We start from the raw sequence: 17,500 nt of genomic DNA, 5'->3' as shown, positions 1-17,500 counted from the left end.
GACTTGGAACTATATGTTCTGTCAAAGCATCTTGCAGTTATCAAAAAAAAATCAGACAGACAAAAAAAATATAAAGGGGGGGGGGGGGGAGGGTGTAGATAAAGGAAAGAGGAGGAAAAAAAGATGGTCAGCCAGAGGTGCATTAAGTTGCAGATATATATCGTATCCATGGATCTCATGTTGCATCAACTTTCTTAGTAGAGTTGCAAAGTATAAGGTTATGGCTATCATTAACCATGATTCAGTTAATCTTATTCTTCCCGTAGTCAAGGGGAACCATCGACTGCTTCCAATATTTAGCAATAGATATTCTGGCTGCTAAAAATATATATGTAATTTAGTTTAGTTGATTTCTTATTCATTTATTTTTCTTTAGGGCTGGTTCTGGGTATCTACAGATATTCACTCCTGTCACTGAATACGGGTTAAATATTCAAATCCAAAATCTAGTGACTACATGGCACTGCCACCAAACATGATACATTGTACCCTTCTGGCCACAACGTTTAAAGCAAGTGGGGGATGCAGATGGATGCATCCTTGCAACTCTGGTTGTGACCAAATACTAACCAAGAAGTGTTTTATAGTTTTCTTCAATTAGTATTGTATTAATAGATACTTTGGATAAAGCATAGGCAATATCTTGCCAGATGATTCAAAAGTGGTATTCAAGTCCCATTCCCATTGAATCATGCAAGGGAGCTTCATAGTCAGGTCAGTAAGAGTAGTGTATACCGTAGATTCCCATCCCTGTAGAAGGCCATTTGTTTGACAAGGTAATTAAAAAATTGTAAATGTAAGGGGTCCATCTAACAGGTTAAGTTTAGATCGTACAAAATAACTAAGCTGATTGTATGTAAAGGGTTCAAGAGAGGGCAGATTTAATGTGTCTTTAAAATATTGCAAGGAATGTGGCTGATCCCCATTGGGAGAGTCTCCTATCCTAAAAAGTCCCTTGTTGAGCCACAATGGATTGGCATTGAAGTCAATCTGAGAGCGAACTCAGGGTTGCAGAACATGGGGGCTAGCGGGGTATTATGTGGGGATGACAAGGATTTTTGACATCGTACTCCACCCCAGACCGCTAGGGAATGAGATGGGGTAGGACACAAAATAAGGGGGCGAAGGTGGCTAGGAAGCCACATTAGGAGGCTTTCACTTTTTAAGCTAAAATTCAGCCCTCTCTTTTGACACAAGACTTGGAACAGAAAATCTCCAAAGTCTACCACAATGAAGAGGCGCCTCACTTTGGGTCCAATCAGTGATTTTGAATTACAAAAATTGTTTCAAATTCTACCCCCTCTTGACTTTTCTCAAACCAAACAAAATCCACTGAAGGAGAGTCAGATTTGCAGACCGCCCTGTTCACATTGCTAAACGAAATGCAAGGGTAATCTTCCTATCATGTACTTAAAATTCCTAAACCAGTACCTTTCATTTCCAACGTTTCACGTGGAATCTGCAAGGTTGGTTTTTGCCTCTCGGAGATGAAGGAAATACCTATAATTTGTAGACCTCCATGATGCCTTTCTGCATATTTCATATACCCACCTCATCAGCACTTTTTGCACTTGTATTAGGAGACACACATTTCTAGTTTGTTGCACTGCCATCTTGCCTATCCTTTCCTTCCAGAGTATTCAGAAATGTACTTGCACCCCCTACTTGCCTTTTTAAGTATTGAGGCATTAAGGTCACAGGTTAAGTAGACAACGTCCAACTATCTGTCAACGTCCAAGGAGCATTCTAGTCTCATAGTTCAGGGAACATGTTCACCTGTGGAAGCCAAGCTCTCCATCAACCTCCTCATGCTCAGAGCCATTAAAAATGGCTCTGCAGCACTGGACTCCCCTCCTTCAGTGATGCCGGATCAAGGTGCAATCAGAGCATGCCACAGCTGTAGCCTAAATCAGTGACCAGGGGGCTATGAGGAGTCATGCAGTCTTGAAGGAACTAAGTCTTCTCTCATGGGCAGAGAAGAAATATGGGAGAAATACTGTCCAGACATTTCTGCTGTCCACATACCAGAAGTGGACAGTACCTCAGTTGTCACCACCTGGACCAAGGAGGAATGGGCCCTTCACCTCCAACATCTTTACCCTGATATGTCAGAGACCAGGCACTCCAGATGTGGGATATTCTGGCCTCCAGATTCTGTTGAGCAAGTCACTTTTGTTTATGGCCAGGACCAAAGATCCTCTAGTGTTGCTATTGGATGCTCTGATAATTCCCTGGACTCAGTTCAGGCTAATTGCCTTCCCTTAAATCCTCGCCTGCTTTGCAAAATAGAAATTAAAAATTGTGTTTCTCATTGTGCCAAACTGGCCCAGAAGAACCTGTTACACAGACATACTCGGACTTCTAGGAGAGGACCCCTGACCCTTTCTAAACAGGCAAGATCTGCTATCTCAAGGCCCCCCTTCCATCCTGCTTCTTAGTCACTGGCTTTAATGGCATGGCTGTTTGTAACCTAGGTCTTGAGGACAACACAGAGGTCTCTGACTGTCATTACCAGACTGCAGGGAAAACCACTTTAGAAAAATCTACCATGGTACCAAAGATACCTCGCATTCTGGACTTCCTAACATTTAGGTTTGACCAAAACTTGGCCTTTAAGTATAGGTATTGGTCTGTCCATTCATTTTCAGAAACTTCTGGCTTTGCTTTCCTTTGTAAAAAAAACCCTTGTTCAAGCTTTTTTCTCCTTGGGATATTAATCTGGTTCTCTTCCCCACAGAAACCACTCTTTGAACCCATCAGGACAGTTCCCTTGCATGAGCTCTCCCGCAAGGTTGCCTTCTTGGTGGCCAGCAGGTCTTTCAGACAGGTTTCTGAGTTGGTGACTCTCGTGTAAGCAAGCCATTCCTGGCTCTTGACAGGGATGAAGCAGTCTTTTTCTCTCAAGATCCTCCTTACTTCCTAAGGTGGTGTCAGCCTTCCAACTCAGTGAAGACTTTGTCCTTCTGTCTTTGTTCTCTGCTTCTAAGAACCCAAAAGAGATGACTTTGATCACATTTAGACAGTGAAGTACCATCAGTACCTCACAAGGAATCCTGCATCAAAATCCACCATTCTGAAGTGGTTAAGACTCCTAAAGGATAAAGCACATCCAGCACAAATACGTGCTCCCTCTACCAGGTCAGTAAAAGTTTTCTGGGCATTCCTGGAATCAAGCTTCTGTTGCCCAGCTTTGTAAGGCTGGTATTCCATACATATCGTCTCCAAGTTCTTCCAGGTGGATGTCGCTTTGGATGCAGTTTTTGCTGCCAAGGTTCTTTCGGCAGCACTTGTTGGGCCTGTTGGCAGAGTTCTTTTTGCCACAAGGTCCATGAATATCAAGTATTTGTCCTTTACTGTACAATTAACATAAAAAGAATTTTGTCTTGCCAGTAAATACCATATATTAACGTACAGGATACCCCCCATGTACCTGTTAGTCTGCGTGGGCTCAAAGTGGGTTAAAGTTACAGGGGGGTGTCCTAAAAGCTATGACCGTGTTTATTCACCTGTAGGTACCAGCCTATAACACCGGGTCTATGAATTTTAAAGTGTAGCTTTAGTCTGAAAATCAAGTCCTTCTGGATCACTTCAGGCTGGCACCTTTTGCAGGCATAATTATGTAAAACATTACAAATAAGTGCCTATACTGTTTAAAGTTGTAATATGTTGTTTCACCCCGCTCTTCACATGCTCAGTAGTTCTGCATTTTTGCCATTGTGCCGAAAATCACTAGAGGCCAATCTGCTGACAGTCTAAAGATTTACTGCTACTCATGGGCTCTGGGCTTCAGCAAAATGGCAGCCTCCAGAAAGAAGAAACGGGAGCAATGCTCGAGGCAATTTACAGCACACACTAATTTTCTCAGTATAATTTATTAATGTGAAATGTTCCTTGCTTAAGAACATTATTTTTTTTATCAATTTGTTATGGGTAATGTTCCCTTTTAAGCATTTGTCCTGTACCATACTGCTAGATAATACATTTTTGCTTACCAATAAAATGTAACATTAATTTGGAGAAAGTTTGGAGAAAAAACGTCTTCTGCTGTTTTTTCTGTAGAAAACCCTAATGCATAAGGAATCCTGTGTCACGGCTGTAGTAGTACTTGTTTATTTGTAACATAATAAAAGTCGTATAAAAACTTAATTAAAACATGATTGTAAACTTAAAGTAAATTAGAGTTAGAAGTATTGTTTCCCATTAGTTGACTGTCCCATAAGTGATATTGGCACAGTTGTGTAGCATTTGGCATTGGATGGAGCAGACCCCATCGTAGAATAGCATGATGACTTCCTGTCCTTTTTAAAAGAGCACCTGGCGAGGCATCTGTCTGAAATCCCCATTAATGACGCAGTCGAATTTGAAAGGTTGAATCCCTTGTTTGCTCTAGCCACAGCTAAACAAAGAAAATGTCTGTCTTGAGTTGGGCCTTAATCTTGTAAAACTGTCCAACAATGTAGCAGTGCTTTGTACTATAGCTTGTTTATCTATAATATAGATGAGGCCAATGTTTTAGATTTTTGTAGTAGATGTTTACCCTGTGATCTTGCTTTTTTCCTAGGCCAGGCGAAGTGGACACAGTTGATGGTTTCCAAGGTCGACAAAAAGATTGTATAATTGTCACATGTGTACGAGCCAACTCAATCCAAGGCTGCATTGGGTTTGTATTTTCTTTTCTTCACACACACACACACACACACACACACACACACACACACACACTGCATGTAGCCTGTAAATATACAGTTATTTTCCAAATAATAGACTGTGTTTTAACCAATCAATTGCCCAACATTGGGCTACCTCTACCTTGTAATTCGTAATATGGGAGAGAATAATAAACGCAACAAATATGTCAACATTTCTATGTAAATTAAGCAATTTCTTAGTAACTCTTCCAAAAACTAATATTATGCTTTTGTTTTGTGTAATGTTCTCCGTTTACAGATTTTTGGCCAGTAGACAGCGTTTAAATGTGACAATTACAAGAGCCAAATTCAGCCTTTTCATCCTAGGAAGCCTCCGAACACTGATGGTAAGTGTCTACTGGTTGCTGACTTGAAAGGGGACGATGAAGTTTTGATGCATAGCATTTAGTCCTTTTATGTATCTTGCTTATAGTAGAACTCCCACATTTTTTCTTTATTCTGTCTGTTATTAAAGTGGAGTTTAGAACTTTGTCTTAAAGGAAAGACGCTTTTTTTTGGGGGGGCTATTTTATTTTTTCTAACTCCCCTTTTCAGAAGTACGAAGTGTACTTCCGTTCCAGCAGGGCCACAGCGCAGGACATCATGTCCTCTTGTGCGGCGAAGCCCCACCCTGCTGTTTTCTGTGTGTCCCTGAAGCTGGCCATTCACAAAGCGCTGAACAATTCGGGCAAGTGCCGTAGGAAACCACGAGTGAAGCCGCAAGGCTCCACTCCCGGTTTCCCTTCGTTAGAATGGCGGCGCCTGCACCCGATCCGATCGACGTATCGCCCCCTGGATATCGCTCCCTGGACAGGTAAGTGTCTTTAGTAAAAGTTAGCAGCTACAGTGCTTGTAGCTGCCGACATAAAAAAAGTTTGTGGCTGGAACTCTGCTTTTAAATGATAAATAACCACAATATAAGGTTTACTGTTTTGAGTAACATCAACACAGCAAGTACTTTACAAAGTTCTAAGTTCTCTGGATATACAAAAGAAAACACAAGCTTAATATCACATGCAATGTATTTACTTGTACCATGCCATTTAGGGCAATTTAGTTTTCAATGGTTTTTATTCAGAATTTCTGAAAGTATACAAAACTAGCATTAGCCATTAGGGCAATAAACATTTGGCTGTAAAACTGGGTACAAATCCCTGCAACATTTATCAAGAGTACATCGTGTCATTCGGTGGCGGCTGGTGCTCAGAATTATTTTTTTTTTTTTTTCATGGGACCTCTCCGCTTTAAGGATATTCACAGTTGTCCCGTAGCCTTTACTTTATCTTGGCTGTGTGCTTAGGGTCGGTGTCCTGTTGGAAGATGAACCTTCTCCCCAGTCTGAGGTCCATAGTGCAGGTTTTTATCAAGAATGTCTCTGTACATTGCTGCATTCATCTTTTCCTCCATCCTGACTAGTCTCCCAGTTCCTGCCGCTGAAAAAAACATCCCCACAGCATGATGCTGCCAACACCATTCTTCACTATAGGGATGGTATTGGCTAGGTGATGAGCGGTGTTTGGTTTCCTCTAGACATGACGCTTGCCATTCAGGCCAAAGAGTTCAATCTTTGTTTCATCAGACCAGAAAAATTAGTTTCTCATGGTCTGAGAGTCCCTCAGATGCCTTTTGGCAAACTCCAGGTGGGCTGTCATGTGCCTTTTTACTGCGGAGTAGCTGCTGCCATACCAATCTGATTGGTGGAGTGCTGCAGAGATGGTGGTTCTTCTGGAAGGTTCTCCTTTCAACACAGAGAAATGCTGAAGCTCTGTCAGAGTGACTAAGGCCCTTCTCCCCTGATTGCTCAGTTTGGCCGGGCCGCCTGCTCTAGGAAGAGTCCTGGTGGTTCCAAACTTCTATTTATGGATGATCGAGACCACTCTGCTCATTGGGACTTTCAACGGTGCAGAATTTTTTTTCTGTACCCTTCCCCAGATCTGTGCCTCGATACAATCCTGTCTCAGAGGCCTACAGACAATTCCTTGGACTTTATGTCTTGGTTTGTGCCTTTCCAAATCATGTCCAATCAACTGAATTTACCACAAGTGGACTCAAAATTGTAGAAACATCTCAGGGATGATCGATGGAAACAGGATGCACCTGAGCTCAATTTTGAGTGTCATGGCAAAGACTGTGACTACTTATGTACATGTGACTTTTTTATTTTATTTATTTTTTTATAAATTTGCAAAGATTTTAGACATACTACTTTCACATTGTCATTATAGGAATTGTCTGTAGAATGAATTTTGAGGAAAATAATAAATTGAATCCACTTTGGAAAAAGGCTGTAAAATAACAAAATGTGGAAAAGGTGAAGCGCTGTGAATACTTTCCGGATACACTATATGTATCTCTGTTGGTGTAATTCAACAGTGGAGTGAATACATTTTGCTGTTATGCTTGATGTTGTATAAGACATACTTGGATATTTATACCTATTGTAGAATTACATGTACTGTATATGCCTTCAAATTTATTGCTAGCTAATTTGTGTGGTGTGCTTACTCTAGATATTTAAAATTATTCTACTAACAGATTGATGCACTATGTAAAGGTTTCAGTACCCTAAAAATATATTGTTGAATGGTGTAGTTAATAGTGGTTGGCAAACCTTATTGGTTACATGAAAGGAAGTTTTCTCTAGCAGTGGGGTAGGTGGACAATATAAAGTAGAGATGCTCTGGTTTCTATGTAAGATTGCATATTCTGATAGTTAACCAATCAGAGGATTGAGACATTTTGCAAAGGACAAAAGTTGAGCCAACCACCCCTTTTGAGTGATAATCCAGGACTTGGAGCAGGTATGGATGTGTGAGTCATCCTATTTAAATTGGATGCCTGGTAATACTAATGCCTGGGAAATCTAAGCCTCCCCTCCTTTTAGGGGCTTGCAGCAATCCCCGAAGAAGCCTTTGTTTTTTGTCCGTATAAACAAATTGAGAGAAGTTTTTCTGTTTTAAGATGAATAGGTCTAACTGAATGAGTATTTGCCTGAGAACAGGGGGAGGGGGGGGGGGGGATTCATTCATTTTGATCAGGGCTATCCATCATGGCCACGTAAAAGATATTTCACCACTTTTTAACCACTTCGTTACTGAGCCTGTTTTTCAGATTCAGTGTTTACGAGACTAAAACAGTTTTTTTTGCTAGAATTTTACTTAAAACCCCCAAACATTATATATATATTTTTTTCTAACACCCTAGAGAATAAAATGGCAGTCATTGCAATACTTTTTGTCACACCGTATTTGCGCAGCGGTCTTACAAGCGCACTTTTTTTGAAAAAAAAACACTTTTTTGAATTAAATAAGACAACAATAAATTTTTCCCAATTTTTTTATATATTGTGAAAGATAATGTTACGCTGAGTAAAATGATACCCAACATGTCATGCTTAAAAATTGCGCCCGCTCGTGGCATGGCGTCAAACTTTCACCCTTAAAAATCTTGATAGGCGACGTTTAAAAAAATTCTACAGGTTGCATTTTTTGAGCTACAGAGTAGGCCTAGAGCTATAATTATTGCTCTCGCTCTAACGATCGCGGCGATACCTCACTTGTGTGATTTGAACACCGTTTTCATATGCGGGCGCTACTCGCGTAAGCGTTCGCTTCTGCGCGCGAGCTCGTTGGGACGGGGCGCTTTAAAACAATTTTTCTTTATCGTACATCACGGGACACAGATCGGCATTCATTACTATATGGGTTATATGGAGTACCTTCAGGTGTAGACACTGGCAATCTCAAACAGGAAATGCCCCTCCCTATATAACCCCCTCCCATAGGAGGAGTACCTCAGTTTTTACGCCAGTGTCTTAGGTGTTAGTCATGGTTTAGCTTGCCTCCGCATCCTTGGGATTAGGTGAGCTACCGGTTCTGTCCAAAAAAGCCTCAGCGCTAAAGTGGTCAGTAACCGGACCCCAAACCCTTGGGGTATAGCCCATAATGCTTTTCTTTTTAGAGAGCTGGACCCTGGGCCCAGAACTTAGAAACCTTTGGGTGCCTAATGTTTTCTGTTGCCAGGGTGCTATATGGGCCCAGGACAGTGGATCCTTCATAGGAACCCAGGGCCTGAAGGTCTAGACATCCCCACGGAGATGGGGGAAGATTGGGCCTCTTGCTTGGCAAAGTCCTGCGGCATGGAGCAGGTAAGTGAGGGGAAAACTTGCGGAACTTGGTTCTTAGCAGGTTTTTTCTGGGGGGTCACAGGGGACATGCCTAAAGTTATGCACTGCATCTGGCAAACTAGTCACATATCATAAAGATAGGATGGCTCTCTATGTATTATTCCCCATAAGATGTGACCTCCCTTGTAGTGTTGGAAAAGCATTGAGTGGGGCCTGTGTTATATAAAAATATATGTGTGTGTCAGAGAGCTGTGCTTACCTGCAAGCCTCCAGGCGATGCTCCATTCAGTCTTCCTCCTCAAGGCCTACAAAGCAGGCAAAACGCTGACCTCCTCATGGTTCCAGGCTGCAGTTTGCTGGAACAGAGAGGTCCCTTCCTCCCAAACCCCCCCCCCCCCCCTGTCGGGAGGGGCATTTCCTGTTTGAGATTGCTGGGGGGGAAGGGCGGGTCAGTGGCTTAAAGGAAGGGGCGGCCCTTCCTTGTTTGTTCCATTCAATACTTTGGAACTGAGGAGAAAGACCAGAGCGGCAGCACGGGGGCGCCGAGGACACACAGTGGCCAGAAAGGATATTGCAGTCTTCAGAGGACTGTTTTTCAAGCCTAGAGATAGGCTGTTTCTTTCCATCTCATAGTTTTTCTTTGCAATACTACTCAGGGGGACAGAATGTTTTTTCTTTCCTGGATTTGAAAAAAAAAAAAAAAAAAAAAAAGTCATCTAGGGGAGAGGAAGCATTTTTTATCCCCCAAACAGGTGTTTGGGCAATTAACTTTTATAGTTCCAAATACCAATAGGTAGCAGGTGTACCTCGGTATTGTACCATGGCATCCGGGTCAGAGGGTACAAGAGGTGGGGATTCCCCCAGAGAGTCTGAGGTCTCGGACAAAGCTATGCCGCTGCTTTCCCCACAGGGAGCCTTGGGGCCATCGGGATCTGGGGCTGGAGCTGACGCGGGTCAGTCCAACCCTAAGATGGTCACGGAGGAGGTATTACTCACCTCTTTAAAAGAGATGCAGAAAAGCATGGGTAGCCGCAGCTATGCGGGGCAGTAAGCGGAATAGATCTCCGTCGCCCGAGCGCGGACCCTCAGAAGAGGAGGTCCTTTCCTCAGGGGAATTGGACGACCTCTTGGACAAGGACCAAGTAGGTTCAGGGATCGAAGATCCGGATACAGAGGAGTCTGGGGCAGTTCAACTTGCCAGTACCAGATCTCCAGGTATCGACGGTTTCAGCTTTGGGCTCACTGAGGGCGCCTCAAAGCAATGCTGTGTTTCCGATCCATCCTCTATTAGAGGGAACTTTGTTCCAAGATTGGAACAAGCCAGATAAGATCTTCTTACCACCTAAAAGGTTCTCTGTCCTATATCCTATGGAAGAAAAATTTTCCAAAAGATGGGCTACTCCTGCAGTGGACGCAGCCATCTCATGTGTTAACAGATCGTTAACATGCCCTGTAGAAAACATACAGGTGTTCAAGGATCCAGTTGATAAGCGCTTGGAAGCACTACTTAAGAACTCCTTCACTACTGCAGGGGCAGTAGTACAGCCAGCTGTGGCTGCGATTGGGGTCGCTCAAGCATTATCGGATCAATTTAAGCAGATGCTTAAACTTATTCCGGCCCAGCAGGCAGAAAAATTTTCGGATGTCCCTAAGGCCATATGTTTTACGGTAGACGCAATCAAGGATTCTATCCAGCAAGCGTCACGTTTATCGTTATCCCTTATCCATATGAGAAGACTCTTATGGTTAAAAAGCTGGGAGGCTGAGCCCCCATGCAAGAAGCTCCTGGTAGGGTTCCCCTTCCATGGAGGACGACTCTTCGGAGAAGACCTAGATAAATACATTCAGACCATTTCAAACGGCAAGAGTACTCTCTTGCCAACTAAGAAGAAGGTTCAGGGACCTGCGTTTAAACGACAGTATTCCCCTGGGCAGGGGCCCTCTAATGCCAAGCAGTATCGACGGCCTCCTGCAAAAGCAAACTTCGGCTTCAACAGCAAATCACAAGGACAGGCTGTTAGAGGCAAAAGGCAGTGGTTTCGCAAACCAGCAAAACCAGCCCCCAAGCCAACCTTATGAAGGGGCGCCCCCACCCACGAAGGTGGGGGGAAGGCTGCGACTCTTTTCAGAGATTTGGGAAGCCAGCATTCCCGACGAGTGGGTACGGTCTTCCGTGGCCACAGGCTACAAATTAGATTTCCTAAGGTTTCCTCCTCCTCATTTCCAGAAGTCGAGGATTCCAAACGATCCGGAAAAGGGAGCCGCATTAAGATCGGCATTAGATCATCTACTTTCCCAGGAAGTAATAGTAGAGGTACCAGTCCTTGAAAAACAGGGGCTGGGTTTCTACTCCAACCTATTCATCATCCCAAAATCCAAGGGAGATGTCAGGCCAATTTTGGACCTAAAGATGGTAAATGCATATCTAAAGATCCGCTCATTTCGGATGGAATCCGTGCGGTCAGCAGCTGCCACACTCCAGAAGGACGACTTCATGGCGTCCATAGACATAAAGGATGCCTACCTCCATGTTCCAATTTATCAGCCACATCAAAGATATCTACGCTTCATGGTGGCTTCGCGTCACTTCCAATTCGTGGCGCTTCCCTTCGGGTTGGCTACGGCCCCCCGGGTGTTCACGAAGGTCCTAGCTCCGATCCTAGCCAAGCTAAGGATCCAAGGGGTCACGATCCTAGCATACCTGGACGACCTCCTAGTCATAGACCACTCGTCTCCCGGCTTGGAGCGAGCAGTGGCCCTCACGGTCCAATACCTCGAGAGGTTCGGCTGGGTCCTAAATCGAGAAAAGTCAGCTTTCCAGCCCACAAGGCAGTTGGAATATCTCGGCATGAGATTAGACACAGAACAACAAGGAGTGTTCCTACCTCTGAGGAAGGTAAAAGCCATCAAGGAATTAATCCTACTGGTTCTAAGCAAGAAAGAACCGACTATTCGCCTATGTATGAGGTTACTAGGCAAGATGGTGGCCACATTCGAGGCGGTACCATACGCCCAGAGCCACACTCGCATCCTACAGGCAGCCATCCTGTCAGCATGGAGCAGAAGGCCACAGGCCTTGGATATCCCGTTGCCGCTCTCATCAAGAGTCCGACAAAGTCTGTGTTGGTGGTTAGACCCTCAGAATCTACTGAAGGGGAAGTCTTTCAGCCCAGTGGCTTGGAAGATAGTGACCACAGACGCCAGCCTGACGGGCTGGGGAGCAATTTTGGATGGTTGCACTCGCCAAGGTACTTGGGCAAAGCCAGAGAAGCAGTTGCCCATCAACATCTTGGAGCTCAGAGCTGCTCGACTAGCCCTCAGGGCTTGGACGTCAAAATTGCAGGGGTTCCCGGTGAGAATTCAATCAGACAATGCCACGGCCGTGGCATACATAAATCACCAAGGGGGAACCAGCAGTCAAGCCGCTCAGAGAGAGGTGAGCTTGATTCTCCTATGGGCAGAGGCTCATGTGCCCTGCATATCGGCAATATTCATTCCAGGAGTGGACAACTTTCAGGCGGACTTCTTAAGCCGCCAGACTCTATGGCCGGGGGAATGGTCTCTGCATCCACAAGTCTTTCAAGCACTCTGCCAAAGATGGGGAGTGCCGGACGTGGATATCATGGCATCGAGACTCAACAAGAAACTAGACAGGTTCATATCCCGCTCAAGGGATCCGATGGCCTGCGGAACCGATGCGTTGGTTTGCCCTTGGCATCAGTTCAAACTTCTTTATGCGTTTTCCCCGCTCCAGTTACTACCCCGCCTGCTGCGCAGGATCCGGGTGGAGCACATACCAGTCATCCTGGTAGCTCCAGCATGGCCCAGAAGGGCATGGTACTCACTAATCTTAAGGATGGTAGTGGGAGACCCGTGGACTCTTCCTCTACGGCCAGACCTGCTATCGCAAGGTCCGATCCTCCACCCTGCCTTACGGCATCTAAATTTGACGGCCGGAAGCTGAATCCCTGATTCTCAGGGGTAGAGGTCTGTCTCAGAAAGTAATCTCTACCCTAATCAGAGCCAGGAAACCGGTCTCTAGGGTGATTTATTACAGGGTCTGGAAGGCCTATGTAGGCTGGTGTGAGTCCAAGCGATGGCTTTCTCGCAAATTTACCATCGATAGAGTATTAAGTTTTCTCCAGCTAGGAGTGGATAAAGGATTGGCATTAAGCACAATCAAAGGACAGATTTCTGCTCTGTCAGTGTGGTTTCAGCGGCCGCTGGCCACCCACTCGCTGGTTAAGACCTTCCTTCAAGGGGTCTTACGTATTAGACCTCCAGTTAAATCCCCGCTTTGTCCGTGGGATTTAAATGTTGTTCTGTCAAGTTTACAGAAACAACCGTTTGAGCCGTTGGCTGATATTCCTTTGGTTCTACTGACAAGGAAGTTAGTATTTTTGGTTGCCATAGTTTCCGCAAGAAGAGTTTCGGAGCTGGCAGCCTTATCCTGTAAGGAACCATATCTTGTTTTTTATAAGGACAGGGTCGTTCTCCGCCCTCATCCTTCCTTCCTACCGAAGGTCATATCCAGTTTTCATTTGAACCAGGATTTGGTATTACCATCCTTCTTCCCTAAACCTACTTCCAGAAAGGAAGGGTTGCTGCATACCTTGGATATTGTCAGGGCCATGAAGGCCTATCTTACAGCTACAAAGAAGATCCGGAAAACAGATGTGCTGTTCATTCTACCGGATGGGCCCAAGAAGGGGCAGGCAGCTGCAAAGTCCACCATCTCTAGGTGGATTAAGCAGTTAATCACTCAGGCCTACGGCTTGAAAGGGTTGCCTCCTCCAGTATCATTAAAGGCTCATTCTACTAGAGCCATGGGCGCATCCTGGGCAGCACACCACCAGATCTCTATGGCTCAAGTTTGCAAGGCGGCAACCTGGTCTTCTGTCCACACGTTTACAAAATTCTACAAGTAGGACGTAAGAAGGAATACTGATACTGCCTTCGGGCAGGCAGTGCTGCAGGCTGCAGTTTGAGACCCTCGGATTCCGGGGGCTCCTCTTGTTTGAGTTAAATTTAAAAATTTAAGATTATTTTTCTCAACTAAGTTGGATTTATTATGATTTGAGTATATCTCTAAATTAAATCCTTTTGTCTTGGAGATGTTCTCCCTCCCCTCATTGTAAGCATTGCTTTGGGACATCCCATATAGTAATGAATGCCGCTCTGTGTCCCGTGATGTACGATAAAGAAAAAGAGATTTTTAATACAGCTTACCTGTAAAATCTTTTTCTTGGAGTACATCACGGGACACAGAGCTCCCACCCCTCTTTTTTGAGGACCATTTTGGGAGGCATACTGCTTGCTACAAAACTGAGGTACTCCTCCTATGGGAGGGGGTTATATAGGGAGGGGCATTTCCTGTTTGAGATTGCCAGTGTCTACACCTGAAGGTACTCCATATAACCCATATAGTAATGAATGCCGCTCTGTGTCCCGTGATGTACTCCAAGAAAAAGATTTTACAGGTAAGCTGTATTAAAAATCTCTTTTTTGTTTGTTTTCTTATTTATTTTTATTTATTTTATTACTTTTTACACTGAAAATAAATAAATAATTTGATCACTTTTATTCCTATTATAAGGAATGTAAACATCCCTTGTAATAGAAAAAAACATGACAGGTCCTCTTAAATATGAGATCTGGGGTCAAAAAGACCTCAGATCTCATATTTAGACTAAAATGCAAGAAAAAAAATAAAAATTTGGAAATGTCATTTTTTCAAATGACAAAAAAAAAATAATGCTGCTTTAAGACGCTGGGCGGGACTGACGTTTTGACGTCACTTCCGCCCAGCAAAGCTATGGGGACGGGTGAAGGAGATTTTTCCTTCACTCGTAACCCCGCTCAGCTGCCGAACGTTCCCGATCTCCTCCGCCGCTACCGACGGCTCCGGTAAGCGGCGGAGGGCGCGGGACAGCGGCGGAAGGGGGGGCCCCTCTCCCGCCACAGATAACGGCGATCTCGCGGCGAATCCGCCGCGGAGACCGCCGTTATCGTGTACAGGACCGTCGGCACTAAAGATGGATACCTCAGTTGTGGCAGCAGCTGCTGCCGTTCCTGAGATATCCATCTTTAAACACAGGACGTATTTTGACTATGGGCTGGAAACCAAGTGGTTAAAGATCATATAAAAGTAAAAAAACACACATTAGTGCACAAGTGTTTCAGGACATGACAAAGGTTCTTGAAAACTAGGTTTGTTGGCCAGTCCAAAGAAAACGGTACACCAGCCAAGTGCATTATCTCAAGCACCATTTATAAAAGTGTAAAAACCTATTCGCCTAGACATTCAATATGGTAGACCTTTGCAACACTGAACAATGCAATACAAGTATTGGAACGCATTTCAAGGGATATACCCTCTTTCTAGGAGCTAGGAATGACTACACACTAACTTACAGCTTTTGTGGGTATATTTTTACAATTATATTATTAAAGGGAGATCATGCACTAGGTTTGTGCACACTTCCTTTTTTTGTAATTTTACTTTTTAAGATTAACCTGTATTGTAGCAAGTATGGGGTGATGTTTACTTCACATCTGGCTAAAGTCAAGTAGAAGTTTGCTGCCCAAATATTAAACGTAGTTGTTGCTCCCTTTTGGGTTCAAATTCCTTTTTGAGAATCTGTGCTGTCAGGCCAAATGTTGTTGACTGCCACCAATATAGAGTAATATTTACTTTTTAAAGGGGGTGTATTCTTCAAAAATGATTGAAGAGTTGACACAGCTATCTTTTATAGCGGAGTTCCGGCCACAATTTCACTTTTTAAATATAAATACCCCTGTAATACACAAGCTTAATGTATTCTAGTAAAGTTAGTCTGTAAACTAAGGTCCGTTTTGTTAGGTTGTTACAGCATTTAGACACTTTATAAAATAGAAATTGACTGGGGCCATCTTAAGTGTGGGCATCATGAAGCCAGACTGTATGACTTCCTGGATTTCAGCCTTGCAGATCTCGCACATGCTCAGTGCTGCACAAGCAGTGTAATAGGTTTCAGATCAGGTTTCAGCACCTGTACTGTCCAAGTCACATGATTCTTTGAGACTGGGGAGTGCACAGACTCCTGGAAAGTTACACCCACTACATTCCCAGGAGTCTGTGCGGTGTAGGTTAGGAAGCTTAAGCACCTAGGTGCAGGAAGAGGGAAGATTAACTATTCTGCCTAGCAACAACACTTTGAAAGCATCTAAAAAAAAAATATCCTTTTCTTAAAGGACGAATGACATTTTTTTAAAACTACTGATGTAATGTTATATTTATGGGGGGAACTCCACTTTATGTTCCTGATCTCCTGGAGCTGTCTCTTCCCGCTGATGTCTTCTTTCTTGCTGCCGGTTACCCGCTAAAAAGGAACGAAAAGCTGCTCTTTTTCTGTAATGTCTTCATCTATTTTGTTGGCGCCCGCTCTCTGCCGGCTCTTGTATAGCAATGGGGGCGTGGCCAATCGATGACATCACTTGGAGAGCTTGCCCCTGGTCACAAGGGATGGGCTCTCTGTGTGATTTCATCGGATGGCCACGCCCCATTGCCATATAAGAGTCAGCAGAGAGAGGGTGACAACAAAACGGACATCAACAGAACAATAGTGTCTATTTATTTATTTATTTTTAGTGGGTAACCAACGGCGAGGAAGACAGTAGTGGGAAGAGACACATTGAGGAGAACCGGCTCTTGTTTTTATTACATTTCACCCCTTTCACTTCTTTTTTGGTGAATGGGTAGGGGTACGATGTACACGATACCCATTCACTTGATGGGGGGGCGAGCTGGGGGCCCCCTTCTTAAAGGGGGTTTCCAGATTCAAATAATCCCCTACGCAGACCCCGACGACCACTGTCTAGGGTTGTCGGGAAGAGGCCCTTGTCCTCATCAACATGGGGCAAAGTTCTTTGGGGTGGGGGGGTGCAGAGCCCACCTGCCCCACAGCACCCACCCTGCATGTTGATTGCATGCGGCCTGGTATGGTTCAGGAGGGGGGGTGGAGCTTGCTCGTCCCCTCCCTTTCCTGAACTGCCTCGTGGCATACTCTGATAAAGGTATGGATTTTGGGGGTGGGGGGGGCCCACGATGTTTGTTTGTTTTTTATTTTTTTGGTGTGGGGGGTCTCCTCCGAATCCATACTAGACCTTAAGGGCCTAGTATTGAACCCCATGCTTTTTTTTAATATATATATACACACACACACACACACACACACACACACACACACACACACACACACACACACACACACACACACACACACACACACACACACACACACATATATATATATATATATATATATATATATATATATATATATATATATATATATATATATATATATATATATATATATATATATACACACACACATACAGTGCCTTTGCGAAAGTATTCGGCCCCCTTGAACTTTGAAGCCTGAAATGTGGCAAAAGGTTGCAAACATAAAGATATAAAACTGTAATTTTTTTTGTCCCACACATGACTGTGTGGGACACAATCATGAAGTGGAACGAAATTTATTGGATATTTCAAACTTTTTTAACAAATAAAAAATTGGGCGTGCAAAATTATTCAGCCCCTTTACTTTCAGTGCAGCAAACTCTCTCCAGAAGTTCAGTGAGGATCTCTGAATGATCCAATGTTGACCTAATGATGATAAATAGAATCCACCTGTGTGTA

General features: G+C 44.0%; 1 protein-coding gene across 1 annotated transcript in view; it reads left to right on the top strand.

Moving 5' to 3' along the window:
• Positions 1–17,500, top strand: part of SETX (senataxin) — a 199,136-nt gene that overhangs the window by 175,463 nt on the left and 6,173 nt on the right. Inside the window, exons 23-24 of the mRNA XM_040324416.1 lie at positions 4,562–4,660; positions 4,948–5,035. Coding sequence (XP_040180350.1) covers positions 4,562–4,660; positions 4,948–5,035 — 187 coding nt within the window. The remainder of the gene's footprint in view (positions 1–4,561; positions 4,661–4,947; positions 5,036–17,500) is intronic.

This window comes from Rana temporaria, chromosome 9 (genome assembly GCF_905171775.1).
Source record: "Rana temporaria chromosome 9, aRanTem1.1, whole genome shotgun sequence".
NCBI classification, from domain to species: domain Eukaryota; kingdom Metazoa; phylum Chordata; class Amphibia; order Anura; family Ranidae; genus Rana; species Rana temporaria.
Note: the sequence above shows the minus strand (reverse complement) of the source record. Positions and strands in the feature narration are given on the sequence as shown.